Below are 18,069 nucleotides of genomic sequence, written 5' to 3'. Positions count from 1 at the left end.
CCAGTGTTGACAATTTCCTTAGAATCCAAAGCTGGTTATATTTTTAAGTATTGGTCCTCTTAGTTAGTAAGATGATGCTCACATTTGGAATATATACAAAATCTCTCTGCTGTGCTGCAGTCTGAAAGCAGACAGCTTTGTTTGTCTGTGGAATTCACTGTTGCAACCAAGTGGAAAATAACATTTTTTCACTCATGTTCACAGTGTTAACATGTTTTCACTCATGTTCTCAATAGTGTTAACACTGACTGAAATTGCGTCTTTTCTATCTTCCCTAAGCAGTGGAAAGGCATAACCGGCAAGAATGATTGAGTGCTGCAGCAAGGTAGTGGGAAGGGATAACCCCAAAATTAAAGGGAAAACTCCAAATGAGATCATGAAGCAAAAAACATAGTAGTGAAAACTCACTCTTTTGCTTCTATCTGAGTTTTCAACTGGTGACAAGGTATAAAGCTTTTTTTTTCAGAATTTGAGAAATTTCACTCAGATCTATTCAGGATTTATAATGAAGCAATTTTATCCTGGCCAAGACTAACTACAGTAATGTTTTGGGTTTTTTTCTTGAAATAGGCTAATTCTATTCTTTCATTCTGTGTCTCTGGATAATAGAATTATTGTTTAGATAGATGGTGTTGAGAGTTTGGATACTTTAATCCTTAATTGTGCATAACAGAGATTATCAGTCAATATCAAATGCAAAGCAGAGAATAGTCTGCAGTAACTTCCTGATCTGCAGAAGCTATCAGAAAAGTTTCTGGAGTGAATCAGATCCAGATTTGTAGCTGAATTAATTGACAAATCCTAGTTTTCTGTCCCAATTAATCAGTTATACCAGTTTTAGACATATGCCATCGTGCTGCTGCTTCTTGGGTTAATTTTATCCTAAAAGGTTTGTTTGTGTTGCAGAACCCGAAAAGTAGCGTGAAGGAAAGCATTGTAATAGGAAGCTGCTACTCCTCCAGTCCTTCCCACCATGCCCAAATTATCCCTTAGACCTTGATGAGTTATTCAAGCGTGTGTACTGTGTCTCTCCTGACAGCTGATGGGGTGGACAGAATGAATGATCCCTTCTGCTGGCTCCAAGGATGAGGGTTTCCTTATTGCAGGCCTTCCCTTTCACAATAGTTCTTGCTCACTTTCCTCAGTCCAGTCATCAATTAAAGGCTTGTTTGTGCTGATGATTCCCTAAATCTGGCCATGTGCATATATGCAGATGTACCATTTAGTACATAATTTAAAAGAAGACATTTGGCAATATCCATGTGATTTATTTCTTCAGTAAGACCTCACGTAAAATCGTCAATGGAATTAAAGGGCGTTCCTGCTGCTTTCTTCGTTGATTATCATTTATAAGTAGTCTCATTGATATGTCAGCTGGGACAAGTTTTGAAGTGCTTTATGTTTAGACAGTTTTCATCACTTTTAGTTACTGCTTTTCAGTGGCCTGAGTGCATGACTTGACTGACTTGACATCCCCTACTTTGGTACATTGTTCCATACACTACTAGTACTGCAAACTGTGTATTTAACTGAAACTATAATTGTAGAGTACTTGAAATGTCAAGTGAAACATTGTGGGAGGCATGTTTTCAATGTTAAAGCAGCTTCCAACAATACTTATTATGGCTTTGTTATGAATAGTTTGCTAATGTAAATGTTAATCCAAGATGTTAAACCAGGCTGCATGCAGTGGACAGAGGAGTTGGTTGTAAAGTGCATTTGCAGTGCATTTGCAACTGCAAACGTGCTTCAGGGAAGGACTGACATTTTGCATGATGTGTATTGAAGAGCTTGATCCTTTACTCTTTTCCCTGCTTACTCAGAAAGTGTTTGTATAACGTGTGTTGTCTGAAAATTTAAGATTAGTTTTGTGTGGATTAATCATACCAAGAAAAACACTGAATGTTTTTTATTTCAACTACTTTTGGTGATCATTGAAGACACATTATCTTTTAAACTATCTTGGATTGTGAATGGTACAGATTGTCTGTACCTGTGTTCTCCGAGTGTCAGAACGAGTCTGAGTGCAGCTTTTTATGCTCTTTCTATTACGTCTTGTTTCGTGAGTTGCTGTCTGCTGTCATTGTCCTTTCTTTCGTTATGTTAATTTCACTATTTCGTTCTCCAAAGTACTGTTGGGTCCAAAGTACTGTTGGAGGGAATTAGGAATTCTTCTATATTCATGTAATTTTGCAGTCTTTTAATCCTTTGGACTCTTCTGTCCAAAAGATGGGTATCTTATTTATTCATAGGATAAGTGACAGCATTAGAGGTAAAATATTTCCATGTAGTGAAAGAATAGTTGCAGTCTCATTCCTTAAACACAAATATATTTCCCATCCTTGTCCGTGGGGAAAGTGCCAACATTTAATATCAATTGTCTTTATCATAGCTGTATTTTATTAATTTCATCTTTTTTTTAAGCAAAAAGCTGTTGAGCTCTCATAGTCCAGATTCTCTAACTGATTCTTGCAGTTAGTTCTTTGAAATTAAGAACACTTATTGAAGGGTTGCTGTTTACTTTGTTCTGTGATTTCTCAAGTTTGTTTTCTGTGGGTATGTAAGGCTAGCTTATCATGAGCATGTTTATCTTTAATCAGTAGCTTGCACCTTTCAGTGTTCATATATACTGTGAAAACCCATAAAACTGATTGTTTCATAAGATCTTTGAGGAATATTTTGTAAGATCTGTGAATGAATAATAATATGAGAAGCAAATAAACCTGAACCCATCAATGCTAACGGAAACCTATACATGGAAAAAAAAAGAATATACCAAGTTATGGGGAGTAAATGTAGAAATTTTCATTACAATGCTGTAAGTACATGTGCAGTTATATTTATTTCACACAGAAAGTACTGGAAAATAAGTACTTCTCTAGAGGAAAGAACTGTTGCTCAGCTTTAATTCTGCATTTTATTTTGCAAAAATGATGTTTAAAAAAGTCTTGTTATGGGTCTTCTTTTTCTGTTCCATGAACACCAAGGGAGATGCAGTAAAAGAGTTAATGCTTCGCTTCTTGGGGGAGCAAGCCGCAGTGAAGAGACAAGTTTTGAACACCAGCTCTGTAGAGCAGTCGTTTGTGGGCTTGAAACAGCTAATTGTAAGTAACAATCTTTGTAATTTAATATGTATTAAATACTATGCCTCCCTCAAGATAATTGCGAGTTACTGACTGTGAGGAGAAACTGGAGAAAAAAAATCTACGCATCAGTCTATCCATGATCCTGCAGTAGTACTCACCAAACAACAGTAACTTTTAAAGGGAATGAGATTGGGGTTTAAATATTTGGGTTTACATCATGCAGTTAACATTTTTTTAATATGCAAAAGTTAGAAAAAAGACTGTAAATTTTGTTGTGATGTAAATGGTTGCAAAACAGATTTTAATATTTTTTTTGTTTATCTACGTACGTATTATTTTTTTTCACCTGAGTGTTTTACAAAAGGCAAGATGTACAAGTTGTAAATGGTAAGCGAAGCTGATGTGATAAGTTAAACCGCTTAATGTTTTACTTCAGTGCAGAAAAACTAAAGTAAATTGCTTCCAAAGGAAAGCTTAATTTAATCCTTTCATTAATGTAAATATTTCCTTCCATAGTTGGCGTCTATGCAAGATGTTCTTCTATACTGCAGACAACCTTGTAGGTTAAATACAGTGCTGGTGCTGATACTGTTTTAGTTTTGAACATGCTCTTAAGCTCCAGAAGATCCGTGTTAAGGCTCTTATGCTCAAGGCAGCGAAGCTTAGGAGGCAGTCTGCAACTGTAGGATCTTTTGCTACCTGTAGATAATTTTTATTTATTTTATTTATTATAAACTTGTCTTATTAGAAGTTTCAGAGTTTTTATAAAATTGCAACCATTCAGCTAGAAGTCAGAATGTTCTTCAGTTTTCAAGGCTTTCAATCATTAGCTGTTAATTGTTTCTTATGATACAATATAACTATTTCTCAGTTTCATTTTCAGAATTTTGTTTCTTTTTTTGATAATAATTAGCTGGTCAATTTTTTCCCTTGCAAACATAGCTGGTTTTTTCTGAAATTCTAAATGTAGAAAATTTATTTCTGAGTGGCAAGAGTCTTTAATGTTTAGAAGAGATTTCAGACTTAGAAACATTAAAATCCCCTGCTAGATGATACTAATTAAAAAGATGTGTACTTTTTAATACATAATAGGCCAGAATGACATATAGTAAGTATTCTGTCATCAGTTTTACTTTGTTTCTGAGTGAATTCCTGACCAAATATGCGTAGTGAATAAGTCTTTTGATGCAAAGGACCACTTACAGGAAATATTTTCATTTAAGATCTGGTTAAAAACTGGTGCACATTGAAAATATTGCTATGTAGTTTCCATAACATTACAATTGTTTTCCTTAGGAGTTTATTTGGTATCCTTGTGAACTACACAGGAACATGAGAATTAGTGAGATTGTTTATCACTCAATTCAATCCCTTGCAGCAACTCAAAAGAGTGTATTTCACATGTGTCCAGAGTACAGAAGAGAAATACTTGGAATTAGGATAGACTTCAGCTTCAGACGGATACCTGTTGTTTAGGTGTTTACATGTGAGCTGATGTCTGAACTCTTAAGTCAACAGAGGTCTAATAATACGGTTGTTGATCACATGTAAATTTAGATGGGATCCCATCTAAAACTCTCAAGTATTATCACATATTGTAGGAAACACCAGTAGCAGGTGAAACAAGAAGTGAATGTTAGGTTCTGTTCTGAAAAACTTGTTAGGTTTGAATTCTCAGATTATCTTGGGTGGACTCCATTGTATTATGGAATGGAAAAAAATTAGAGAAAAAGAATGCTATTGCAGGTTTGTCAACTTCAGAGAAAACTGCTTCATTAGTATCTGGGTACTGTTTTAGTCCTATGTGGGTGGGAAAAACATACTAAATGGCTCACTAGTATCCCAAATCTTCATACCACAGGTCTTCAGCTGCACTTCTGAAGTTTCCCTATTCTACCATACTATTGCTTCTGTTCTCTTAATTGTCTGTTTTAACAAATAGATACACTGCTGCTACTTTCAAAGGCTATTCCAGAACTTCATCTCTTTGCTTGCTAATCAAAGGAATTTTAATCAGTCCTCTCTCAAAATCTTTCTTTCTAATCAAAACTAAAGTTGTATACAACAATTAAAGTGTTTTGGTCTCATGTTGCTTCTTAATTAATTTTCTTTTCTCAGTATTTACTTCCTCTCTCCTGCTACTTTGTATGATTAGACAACAGTGGCAATTCCAAAAATAACCAATCTCTAGTAATCTAGTCATGGATGCCTTCACAATCATCTTAGGAGCTCTTCTCAGAGTCTCTTTCAATTGAAGCCAACATTGTTTGTTACCACTTCCCAGAACTACACACATTACATTGTAAGTTACATGACTTGGCAGGTTAAAGATCTCTTATTCTGACACTGTAAATCATCTGATCCCTGTTTGATCCTTACATGTAGTGACAGTACTTCCTAGATTACATCTACAAATGCATATACCAGCTCTTTTTACCAGGGTCACAAAAAAAAAAAGTATCTTAAATTTGATGATTCTAGTGTGCATCCTAGAGTAATAACTTTTCACATCCTTATAAAAGTTCCAGTAAAAGCCATTTAAGTTAAAAACAATTCTGTGGGTAAGATGAAATTTGTGCTTGCAGCAAGAATGTTGGAGACTGATGTCCTTTTGGGGAAATCATAGTGCAAAGTCTGCAAAAGTTTCCTGAAGTACAATTAGTTATCAGAAAACAAACGTTACCAAGAAGTTAGTAAGCTGAGCTTCCAGAGGTGCACTTTTTCTGATGAGACCACCAAAAGCAGCATCATGCCTAAGACAAATACTTGATCAGCAGGAACTGAACTAAGGCTGATAAACTTGGCTAACAAAATTGTTTTGTTCTGTAGTTGTTTTGAGTGAGGTTTGTACCAGTAACCCAAAGATAGTTTATATGAACAACTGTGCTTTCTCATTTTGAATTTCTACTATCAAATGGGTAACATTGAATTGGAAGTCTTTTACTGGTGGGTAACGGTGTGAATTGGTGTAGCTGAATTAGTTTTACAATTTTGGGGCCTGTAAGAGATACAGGAGTGCTGGAGCAGTTCAGCAAAATATTTCTGTAATAACTAGTGAATAGAGTTATACATCTGTACAGGGAAGGTTTTTATATTTTTCAACTGAAAGCAGAATATCTTGAGTTTTCAGTTTCTAAAAAATTTTATCAATCTGGCATAGGAACATGTGTTTACATCTAGAGCAAATAAATGTAAGCAAGAGCTTGTCTTCACAGCATTGCTTTGTTTTACAGCAGCAAATACAAGGTGATAGCTACAATTTTGTTAGTTCCTTTTATTCCATATTTTAGATTAATTGTTTACACTCATTTTAAGAAATAGCACAGTCTCTCTTAATAAAGGCCTTTCTGATACTTTGAGTTATAAGCCATAGGAAAATTCTGTCTTAGATAGTTATTATACCTATATTGCCACTATAAATACACAGTGTTTGCTCTAATGTACAATCATTTTTTTTCAAGCTGCTAGGCCAGGAAAGGGTTACTAACTACATTTTCTTAACTGATGTGGAAGTGCTCTACCAATGTAATTTACAGGGGAGAAGCATGTCATAGCTAGTGGAGGAGGACATTTTAATCACTTTAATGGTGTTACATGTAGAGTTAATGACTCCCTTTGTGTGTATTTAAAAAAAGTCATATACTGCTACTTTTGCATGTGATTAATGTTGTGCTTTTGCATATATTTTCAAATATAATAAATCTGGATACAGTGGTATGGCATACATACTCACTTTAATAAGTTATAAATTATCCTCGAAAATAGGGAGGGGGATTGTTCTTTTGTTTCTAAATCAGTGAGCAATTTCTCATACTTTTGTCACTGATTTGAGAGAAGATGGAAGATACAAGTAGCACAAACAGTAGCTGGGTGCTTGTGGGAAAAGGTTGCGTTTCTGCTTACTGGATAAAATTTCAGTGCTTTTCCTGAGGGGCTGAATAATGTTATAAATTGTATATCAGTGGAGTTCCCTATTTATCACTGAACATATTTTCTGTAGACATCCAGTCTTCATGACTTGCTTTGGTAGACAGAAGAATTACATTTGAAACCTGTTTTACTATGCAGTTTCCCTGTCTGTATGTCAACCTCCCCCAGGACTTCTGTGTTTTTGAAGAACAGAGAAGTTCTGCAGGGAATAGTGCATTGTCTGTTGGGTGGCTGCACTGCTTGGCCCAGCTTTGGTGTGTGTACAACAGTCAGTACTGAAATAATTCTTTTTTCTTCTTCTAATTTTTAGTTATGTATATGGACCAAAAAACTCCTTTCAAAAGATAAATATCTGGACTAACAGTGCTTAAAAAGTACAGAAATTGTACAAACTGGTGGCTTTCATTAAAAGAAGAACTTCATATTTCTGAGGGGAGACAGAAAAAGATAATGCTAATGTGTAGGGAGAAGTTCTCTGCTGCTGGCTGCTGCTGTTAGCGACCTGGTTGGCAATAATATTTGGTTGACAGTATTTTTTCTTTGAGAAATTAATGTTTTTACACAATAGCAGATAAATGACCATGTCCTGATCATCTTAGAATAATATTTTGCCTTTGAGGATATTCTTCAGTATTTTTGAAGAAGTATATGAAGCTGTACTGTCCATACTTGCTTTGGGCTTCTACTTAGGACTTAGAAACAAAATTCAGGAACAAAGGATCCAGGCTGTTAGGACTGTGTGCTTGTAGACCGTGGGAAGCGTGAAAGTGACTGACCTGCAAGGCTTTGAGAGGTGTTTGAAGTAACTGGAGAAAGATTTCTGCTGGACTGGCAACTCTAAGTTTGGTACAATTTGTCAGAAAAAATAATGTGTCCAGTTTGTTTCAAATTAAGTTGTACTGCCAGCAGCCTTCTATTAAACTTCCACATAGAATTATGCTCCCTGATCAGCAGGCAGCTCTAATTTTGAAATCTTGATGAATATTATGTTTCATTTTCCAGCAAAGACTGTTTTCACAATGACTGTCAGGCTTGCTTTTCCTGGCTGTCTTGTTCTATAAAGAAAACGTATTTTTTGTCCATACCCTAAATAGAATTTGAAAAATTGTAGCAACTAAGTTTGTCATAAATGATTCATTATTATTTTTGGATCCTAACTCTCATCTGGGAAGAAAAGTTGTGCAGTTTTGAGTCTGTTTTTGCTTCTGTTCTAAGGATAATAAGAATTTGTCTCTCCAGAAGAGGATTGAATTTCAGGTAATCCATGTCAGGATCTTTCTGCTTTTCTAAGTTGATACAGGTAATTGAAGGATGTTATAGAAAGGCATTTTCAGTTCCTGCTCTTCCATTAGAATGTAGGTGTCCCACATTCTGCCATGCTGTTTCATGGTCTTGCTGTCTTGCTTTGTATTTCCAGTGGAACTCAGCTTTTTATCTGGTATTTGACAATGCAGGGGAGAGAGATGAGGTGGTCTCCGTAGTGGCTCTTTGAACTGTATGGTGGCAAATTGGGGTCCAGAAAATATGAAAAGTCTTCAGGTGTTACTACTAATTTCTGATCTAACTGTTTGCTGATCTGAACTTGCAAGCACCAATATAAATATATTTTATTTCTTACCATTTCATCAGACAACATGACAATTTCTATTACCTTTTTTTTAATGTATTTAAGAAACTATTTGAAAGAAATGTTGCTTTCAGGAATAAGATATATTTATTGCAGAATGACCTGCTGGATACATGTCTCTTGAAAAACTGTTCTTGTATGATAGAAAAGTATGACAGCTTAAAATCTGTGAAGCATTACTCTCTGTGTTAATGTTGTATCAGGCTATACAAGGCAGAAACATTATTGGGATGACAGTGTAACAGGACAGTTTGATTTGTCTAACTTAGAATGTTTTTGTTTTATAAATAAAAAAATAATTTTAATATTTTGAAATTATTCATGGAATGGAAATTCAGATGTTTACATTGTGTTGGTGAAACTGTAGTTATTGTTCTGAATATATCACTTTATACATTATATTGTTTCTTGTCCGTTGTTCCTGATTGCTAGGAACGTTCTGGGCAATGTTAGGAAAGTTTATTTTCATTAAATGAACTGCACTAGGGGTTATAATCTGAAATACTGAAGTCAGTGAGATAAGAATAGGCATTGAATACTTTATAATAGTAGAGTAATTTGAGTGTGATTATTGATAATATATGGCTGGCAATTTTTTTTCTCCTTTTGAGGAGAAAACAAAATTGTGGATATTATAGTATATGCGTTTATATTATCAAATATGACATAGTTTTAAGTTTAGAATTCTGTATGGGTTTGTATATTCTTTTGGTTTAGTGATGTGATAATATTATTGCTTGATTTCACTTTTTGCCTAATTAGATGTGCAACTTTGACAAATGACATTCTGCTTCTCGCTGGCCAGTTCTTCTGACCTTGTCGTTATTACAGATGAGTACATGTTGCTGCTTCAGGCAAAATAAGCAGTTGTGCATTTCAGGGGCTTTATGATTTTGCTACTTACTCTTTTCTTTTTCCCAGAGCAGTAAAAACTGGAGGGCAGCAGTTGACTTGTGTGGGCGGCTTCTAACTGCCCATGGTCAAGGCTACAAAAAAAGTGGACAGCCTGCTAACCATACTACAGATTCTTTACAGGTATGTTTACAGATACACCCTTGTCACTGTTTTCCAGTGGCATTTTTTTTAACATGATCAAACTTCTTTTCCTAATTGTAACCAAAAAACTGAGCTTACTTAAGCCTTGTAGTTCGTCACTTTCTCTGTTTGCTTAAGAAAAGTAAGTCTTCATTTAAAACAAACTTCTTTTTTTAAGTAGAATTCGATCTTGATTGTATGCTTTTAAAGGTAATCACACTAGCAAAATGAAATGTTTTGCTGTCTTGAGAGACTCGCTGTGCTGGAGTTCATAGAGCTATTTAGACTGTGAACTTTGTAGTAAGATTTCAAATGGTAGAAGTGTGTTTCATGTTGATAAAAAAGTAAGAATTCAAATTAATAAAATATTACAAGTAGTTCAGATGTAACCTAGATGAGAACTCATGTTTTTGACCCTAGTAACTATAAGGTTCATGGAATTTCACCAAAATCCTAAGAGATTTTAAGATTGGAATAATAAAATTGGAAAAACAATCAATATATCAGATTGATAATTCATACATGCTAACTCAGGTTAAAGAGAGATGTTCTAATTTTGAACAGGGCAGTTTTTAAACTTCATCTTCAAAATCTCTCTATCTTTACAAACAATTAAACCATCAGTGAAAGAGCGTGTAAATATAAATCTCTGTTCTCTTCAGTGAGTAACATAGATGCTTTTATCAGAAGAACTTAGAAACTGTATTTGGATGTGGCTTGTGATTGAAGCTAATAACAGACTTTCCCCCTTTTCTTTATATATATTGATTTTTAGCTGTGGTTTGTGAGACTGGCACTGCTGGTAAAACTGAATCTATTCCAAAATGCAGAAATGGAATTTGAACAATTTGGAAATTTAGACCAGCCTGATCTTTATTATGAATATTACCCTCACGTATACCCTGGACGAAAAGGTAAAACATTTGATTTATAAAATTCTTTTTATATTTGCTGGTTTTATCAGTCATTATAAGATATTAGTTGGATTCGGATTTTTTTAATTCTAAAGCATTGGTGAACTTTGGATTATGTTGCTTTTGGTTTATTTTTTTTTCCTGGGGGAACATGATTGATTACTACATTAAAGTATTGTTCACATTATGGAGGTAGCAATAAGGAATAATAAGAAGTAAAACAATATAGGTAGGCAGCGTATTTCATGATGCTGCTACAGAGCAATGTTTTTGACAACTAAATGTAATATTTTAGATCTATGGTATTGAAATTAAAACCCACCAAACTTAAATACCATGTTTTAGCTAGAAACAGGCTGTGAAAGGTAATGGGAGAGTTTATGCAAATAGAATCTGTAAGCTTTTCCTCTTAACTCATCCAGGTACTATCAGTATGCTGTTTTTAACCGTTGCATGCCCATGCAGGCAGGTGCTAATGCAGGTGTTATTTCCTGGTTCCTAAGATTAAAAGAACAAATTTAGAGCTAATTTAGTAAATCTCCTTAATGTAAAAAATGGTTGAATTATTTGCTTAATAATTGCAAGTAAATAAAAACAGAAGTTTACTATGTATCTCATTGTTGAAGAGGAAAAAGCCACCAACAGCCTCAATTCTTTATAAGCAGTTCATCTCGAGTTACAGATGCGCTACTTCCCACTGCTCCAAATAGCCCATGGATTACCACATAGTTCCTCTACTCACGGAATTCTAGTCCTCTAGAAGCCTGGCTTTGAAAAACTGCTAGTTTTAAGAGCAGTTTTGCTTCTATTCAGGCTATTTTGAAATTTTATTTTTTCTAAATCTGTTATTTAGAAAAAGTAACTCTTTGGTGCAATTACAGTGTTGAGTGTTCTTAATGTTCTTTGGCTTTTGTATTTGAACCAGAGTGTATAATAAAACCTTTGTAAGAAACAGTTGTTATAGATAGGCAGTGCCACTGGAAAGTTATAGTCCATTTTACATGAGATGCTGGTAGTCTTGATGGCATTGCTGAGGAAGGGAAGTTGGTGTCAGAAAGTTATTTCATCTTTTCAGTGATGCAAAGGGTCAGTTGTCGCCTAGCAAGGCCAATGTAGACTGCTTGGAAGAAGTCCCTCTGACCTTAATCATCATCTTTCGGGCAATCACTGGCAATCCACTGAGAGGGAACTGTGTAATTTTTAAGAGTGAGAGAGGTCTTGTCAGGTTGCACAGCTCCTTGGATCTGGTTATCTTTGGGCAGCTCTGCACTTGATGAAGTGCTGCATAGGATTAGTCTTCCCCAGGCCATATGTATGTTTCCACATCTTTTTCAGTATTAAGAATAAGTCCTTTTTGTCAAAGAAAAATCCTTGCAGGTCATGTCAATATTTGAGGCACTTGAGTCCTCGTACCACAGATCATACAAGTAGCAACAGGTCTGGACGGTCTGGCTGGCTGCTGCAGACACCCATTCTGGACCTGGGCTTTGAATCCAAGCTGTTCTTGCAGCAACCACTCAACCACTGTGGTTATTTCATACAAATTACGAGGGTATCGATGAGGTATTCGCAGGGATGTAGGAGAAAACAAGCACTTCTTTTCTGGCTGACATTAAACTACACTATGCTGGATTACAGATAGAGAAATTTAGTATAAATGCATCATTAACTGACTAATTTAAATAAAAAAAATAGAGATAAATCATTCATAAATCTATTAGCACGAATCCACAACCCACTGCTGTTTGGTAATTTTGCATATCATTTTGTGGTGTAACAAGCATAAAAGAAAAGGTTTTGTTTCAACATTTTAGGTTTGATTTATGGTATATAAATGGAGTAAGCATTTAAAAGTCAATTTAAGAAATGAGTATATAGATATAAATAATGTACATATTAATTGTAATACATACTATATTTTGCATGATTTCTTTGTATTCAAAATATTCATAATAAAAAATGTAATAAATTGGAAAGTTTTTGGGGTTTTATGCTTGAAGTAGGGAAAGTTTCGAACTTCTCACAGCAGTGAGAATAGTCCCTCATCCATTAATCTTGGAGAAGTATACCTCAAGGAATTTTAGTTACAAGTAACTCTGTGAGGAGTGGAAGATTTTTTTCCATTAATTTTACTTAACGTGGCCACCAGGCTACTCTTATTTTCCCTCTGAAGATCTTCCCCTTTTGGCTGTGCTACTAATCTCCTTTTAATCCTCATATTTTGTATGGCATTTGCAGCCATACTGTGCATGGATCCCATTACTGTTGTCTTCATCATGGCTGTAAAATGTAGTCTTTCTGAATGCTTCCTTTCCTGGTTTCTACGTGCTCTTTCTTCAGTCATCTCCATTGCCTGTAGGTGTGCAGCCTGTCGGGGAGTGTAATCTGGGATCCTTATGTCTGCGGTGGAATAAGTTAAGTCACTCTGGGATCATTTCTGTTTGATATAGGGCAGAGAGAAAACTGTTCCCATTTTCTAATAAAATCTTAAAATTATTCAATTATGGATCTATTTCTTTTAAATTCATTTGTGTAAAGAAGCTAAAAAGTATGATTTTATATATAATTTTTTTGTTTTTAATAGGTAGGTCCTTAGGTCAGGAATTCTGTTCCAAGTTGCTTCCTGCACTCTGGGATATATAAGGCTGAATTTTTGTCATCATTTTCATGACTAATGAATTTCAGGATTTTTTTTTTTAGGCTTTTGACTTTGTGTTTACACAGTCTGACCCACTTCTATTTGCATCATTTGTTTCTGTGTTCCTTGTGATGTTTAATGAACTCTCATGGTAGCTTTCCTAACCTGAAATAGCCTTTCCTTTGGTAATGCCTATGTGTTTCTGAATGAGTGAGAGCCAACAACTAAAATGGAACATTAAAATGCTATTTCATGCTTTTATGAGGTAATTTGGTCTTGTTTCTGGTTAGTAGACCAGGAAGTTACAGAAAAGTTAATGCTACCAAAATCAGTGCTCTAAAGCTACAAAACTTGAGAACAATTTATTTTGTATTACAAAGAAAAGAAACTTGCATAAGTAAAAATTGGACTTCATTCCCCTGACCAGAGGTTTATGTGACATGGGATGGATTTTATTTTTCCTTTCCTCTTTTCATTCTCCTTGTGAAGATACAGCATCATCCTCTGAATGAAAGCAGTCTCTGTACCCTGGTGGAAATTGCCTAAATGAGGAACGTGTCATTAAATATCCCCTTGTATGTGCTCTAGAAACTGATTTCATGCATTTTCACCCTCCCATGAACTCTGCTACTATTTCTAGCACAAGTTTTTTTGAATTGTGGCTGTGTTGCAACTCTAGGGATACACTAATGTATGCTACAGTAAGCTGACACTTTTGGATGGATAGTGATGATTTAAAAATATAATATATGATATATAAAAATATATATATTTCTATCAAAATAGGATGACTTTAGACATCGTAACTACTGCTTTAGCATATTTTATTATGTCTGTATTATTTTTATGACTTTACTACTACCCCATGTAGTTAGATGTTTTATCAGAAATACATGAAAAAATAGATTGAAAAAATAGTTGTCTGAGATTTCATTTTTTATGTGTCCTTATTTACTCAAGTAGTGCTCTTTGTTTCTTTTATTCAGTTTTGAAATTCAAATCCTCCTAAAGGAATCATGTCATATGTGGTCTAGAACTGTCATTCAAGCCCATGCTGTAAACAAGTTTTCAGTGCTGATGTCTAAGGTGAACTCTAATAAATTATTATTGTTATTACATTTAATAAGCCTATAAACCAGCAAAATATGTAATGATAAACTTGGTTTACGTCTAACGCAGAGATACTTTGTTAACAAGGGAAACACACAGAATTATTTCTCTAATACCTACAAAAGACATTTTACAGACACCTGCACTGTGTGTACAGCTCCAAGGTTTACCTGCTCTCAGAAGCTTGGTCCTGTTTCTGAATGCCAGCCTATGTCATAAGTAAGGACAGACTTGGACTGGGGAAATTATCTCCTGTATGTGAGGCCTCTGCAGTGATGTTTGGCCATTTTGAGTTTACTGTCTTCCTTTCTTCTTCTCTCCTTCTTGTCCGTGCTAGTAGGAGGCATCCTAGCTGAAGCTTCCTTTTTTTTTTTTTTTTTAAACCATGGGTTTTGATGATTCCATAAGTGAAATACCCTTTTTTTTCAACCATATCAAATTTTGGTTAGTGGGAGAACTGTAGCAGAATGGGAAGTGGTGTGGGGAAAATAGAAGAATAATTGCGGTAGGTGGAGAGACAAAAGGGAGCAATGAATGTAAAAACAAAGATAAGAGGAGAAACATACAGACTAAAGAAACTATGGCATATAGAGTGCTCCTGTCCATTAATAATGTCTGACTTTTTTGCCTTCACTTCCGTCTTCCATTTATTATTGCAGGCCTTAAAATTTTGCAGGAAAGCAGAAGAAAAAAGTTACTCCAATCACTGGTACATGTGGCACTAGTTTTCTCATGTGTTATGACAAATGCTGCCTGACATTAACACTTTCACATCAGACTCATTCAGTCTTGGCAGTTGCTTGGGAGAGTTCTTCATTCAGGCTCACGGCAGTAAAAAAACATATTTAAGCCTCTAGTGGAACTGGTTTGCTTGTTATTCTCTTTACATTACTATGTATATCTCTATTGTGTCTTAAATACACTCTCCATTTGTTTGCTTCAGAGCTACCTTCTACCTGTGAAATCAGCTAATAGAACTTGAATAAATACCACTCAAGTGTTGTGGTTCCAGTTTGTTATTCAAACTACTCAGATGTGCAAATACGAATTTTTCAGAAATAATGTGGGTATTTTAGTTAAGAAATGTATGTATAATTCTAAGGGGGGTAGAGTACTGATGAAGTACTTAGTTGTGCCTTCTTTCCCAAGGCTACATAGTCTCACTGTAGACAGTACCAACTTTATATAGGATTTCTTTACTATGAGTAAGTAAATGATTTCTAAATTCTGCCTTACTACAGCTATCAGTAGATAAGATTTAGGGTGATTTCTATGAGGTAGAGCAGTTGTTGTAGGGTTTTCCTATATTATTTCTCTTAGGCTTTTCTTGCTTCATTGCAAGTAACTCCAAATTACTGAAAAAGTAATTCTGAAATCTTTCAAAACCAGATCTGGATTCAGAGTATCTGTGTTCTTAGGTCACGTGCAGTTAAAATGTAAAGAATACGCAAGCATGAACTTTGAGATAAAATTTTCAAAACGTTTTCCTTAAATGGTTGTAAACATTCAAACATTTAGGATCCTATCTCTTCTTCAATCTCTCTGGATTGAAAATAATAAACAAAAACTTGGAAACTAGTCTGTTGAATGTGGATTTCTAAATATACTTCTAATTGATAGTCAGCAAGGCTAGGGTTCAAAGTTACATTATCCCTCTTAAAAATCTTACAAATTTTACACATACACCGTTGATAAATATGTGTGTGCATATAAAGGCAAGGATATACATCTCTGTATGTATACATATACATATATGTATGTATAAAGCAGAATATTTTTCTGAAACTGGATTTTCTGTATTTCTCTTTTACCCAATGCAGGAAGGATTTTTTTTTGTTACTGTCATAAGATCCCACTTTATACTTGTAGTAATTGGTGATCTGCCCTTCTGCTCATCTTTAGTATTTAAGATTTGTTGAATAAGCTGTACAAGTCAGATCAGAAAGCACTTCTGCTTACTGGTTTTGCAACAAGAAAATACAAAGATACAATGGCTGGCCATTGGAATCCTCTCTTTTCTGCTCTAAAAGGGCTGCAGATGAGGACTGCATTTTGAATTGATTGACATGGGGTGATGTTTGTGTTTTGACAGTTATGAAAATGTGCAGCTGTTCATAAAGAAATAGAAATTGAAATCTGTGGTCTTAGAAAATTAACCTGATCTTACTATTTATTCCATCTGTTCTCATGCTTTCAGAGTATCCATTTTCTTTCAGCAGATCTTTGTTTTATTTTTTAGTTTTGCCTTTTGTATGCCGATAATACATATATGTATACGAATGAGATTAATTCATGCAAAAGTGACAGTCAAAAATCATATTCTTGGAAAAAAATTCTCCAGTGTATTTAAAAGTGATATGTAAGAAAATTGTCTTAAAATTAAACCATTTTCCATTATAAATTTTTTATAGATTATTATAAAACCCCTGAAGAGGAGCAATACAGGTCAACTGTAAAACATAAAGCTACAATAAGACCTATTTAACTTAAAATTTCAATACATATCAATAATTGTAGGGTGTTGCCTTTTGTTGAAATTAACTTAGCTTAGCTGGCATGGTTTTACTGTGTAAGAGGGCATTACTGTAGAAATCTCAAGCATGAAGTAGAGAGCAAAATGCATTATCCTGTGCTCCTAAGCAAACATTTTAATCACAGGATATGCTATTTGTTTTAAATACTTCCTTGACATGTTGCCCTGTTAAATTCAGTACTGAGTGAAATATAATAGAGTATGTGGGTTTAATTCCAAGTAATTTTACAAAAGACAGCATGTGATTAATTCAGAGTTTGTATAAAATTTTGTTATCCCTAGTATAGGAATCTGTTGCAAAGAAATATGTCTTGCCCTCTGTGCTTTAAGTATGTGGCCCAATAGTAAGCGAACAGACAATGTAATGTACTTCTTAGTCTAACAAGCACATATATTTCTGTTGCAGCTGAGTGTTAACATATTTAATTTTACTTTTTTGTTTTGTCCCCCCTCCCAATGTAACTGTGTTCATTGAGGGAAGTATAGTTTTTTTCCCTGCTAGTCTGTTTTTATTGTTAAGTTTTATACTCCAAATTCTACAACCTGCCTTTCGGACCTTCCTTACACTATTATTATTGATCTACTAGAGTCAACAGATGTCATTTACCTCCTCCCAATTGTTTTCTTGTTAACCTAAGCAATGTAAAATGAAAATTACAGTGTTTTCTAAAATCTCAGACATTCCTTTTTAAAGTCTCAGCTCTTGTCATTTTTTATGCAGCTGTTAATCAGGAGTTACAGAATTATTTTTGTGAACAGATCTCTTCACGTGCATTTTCTATTACTGCCCTGTAGGTCTTTTGAAGAAGTGTACGTAAAATGTATTAGCACTTAATATAAGTAGCACTCATTGAAAACTTTACCAAATCTTAATCAATTTATGGCCATTTTTTTAACCACAAAGTCAGTTTATTAGTGAAGGAAGTTAATTAGGTATATTATCCACACCTCATATCATTTAACTAAAGAAAAGTTTACTTGGAGACAGGAACATATTTTTTATAAGCACAGGATTTAAGGTCTGTATTTGGATGAGTGGCTTGAATAAGTGCTGCTGGTTTTTTATGAGCAGTTTGCTCATCTGATTTGACCTGAAGTTACAGAATACTGTTTACATGGACTGGTAAGAAAGTTTGTAGGAGAGTAAGTGTGTAGTTTTTTGCTTTCTTTAAAAAAAAAAAAAAAAAAAAAAAAAA

At 34.6% G+C, this 18,069-nt stretch overlaps 1 protein-coding gene across 1 annotated transcript in view; it reads left to right on the top strand.

Annotated features, from left to right (window-relative positions):
- TRAPPC12 (trafficking protein particle complex 12) overlaps positions 1–18,069 on the top strand; it is a 47,866-nt gene that overhangs the window by 2,340 nt on the left and 27,457 nt on the right. The window contains exons 3-5 of the mRNA XM_027896243.1: positions 2,988–3,104; positions 9,565–9,678; positions 10,454–10,592. Coding sequence (XP_027752044.1) covers positions 2,988–3,104; positions 9,565–9,678; positions 10,454–10,592 — 370 coding nt within the window. The remainder of the gene's footprint in view (positions 1–2,987; positions 3,105–9,564; positions 9,679–10,453; positions 10,593–18,069) is intronic.

This window comes from Empidonax traillii, unplaced genomic scaffold (genome assembly GCF_003031625.1).
Source record: "Empidonax traillii isolate 1590-97213 ecotype Southwest subspecies unplaced genomic scaffold, ASM303162v1 scaffold488:size1064334, whole genome shotgun sequence".
Taxonomy (NCBI): Eukaryota; Metazoa; Chordata; class Aves; order Passeriformes; family Tyrannidae; genus Empidonax; species Empidonax traillii.
Note: the sequence above shows the minus strand (reverse complement) of the source record. Positions and strands in the feature narration are given on the sequence as shown.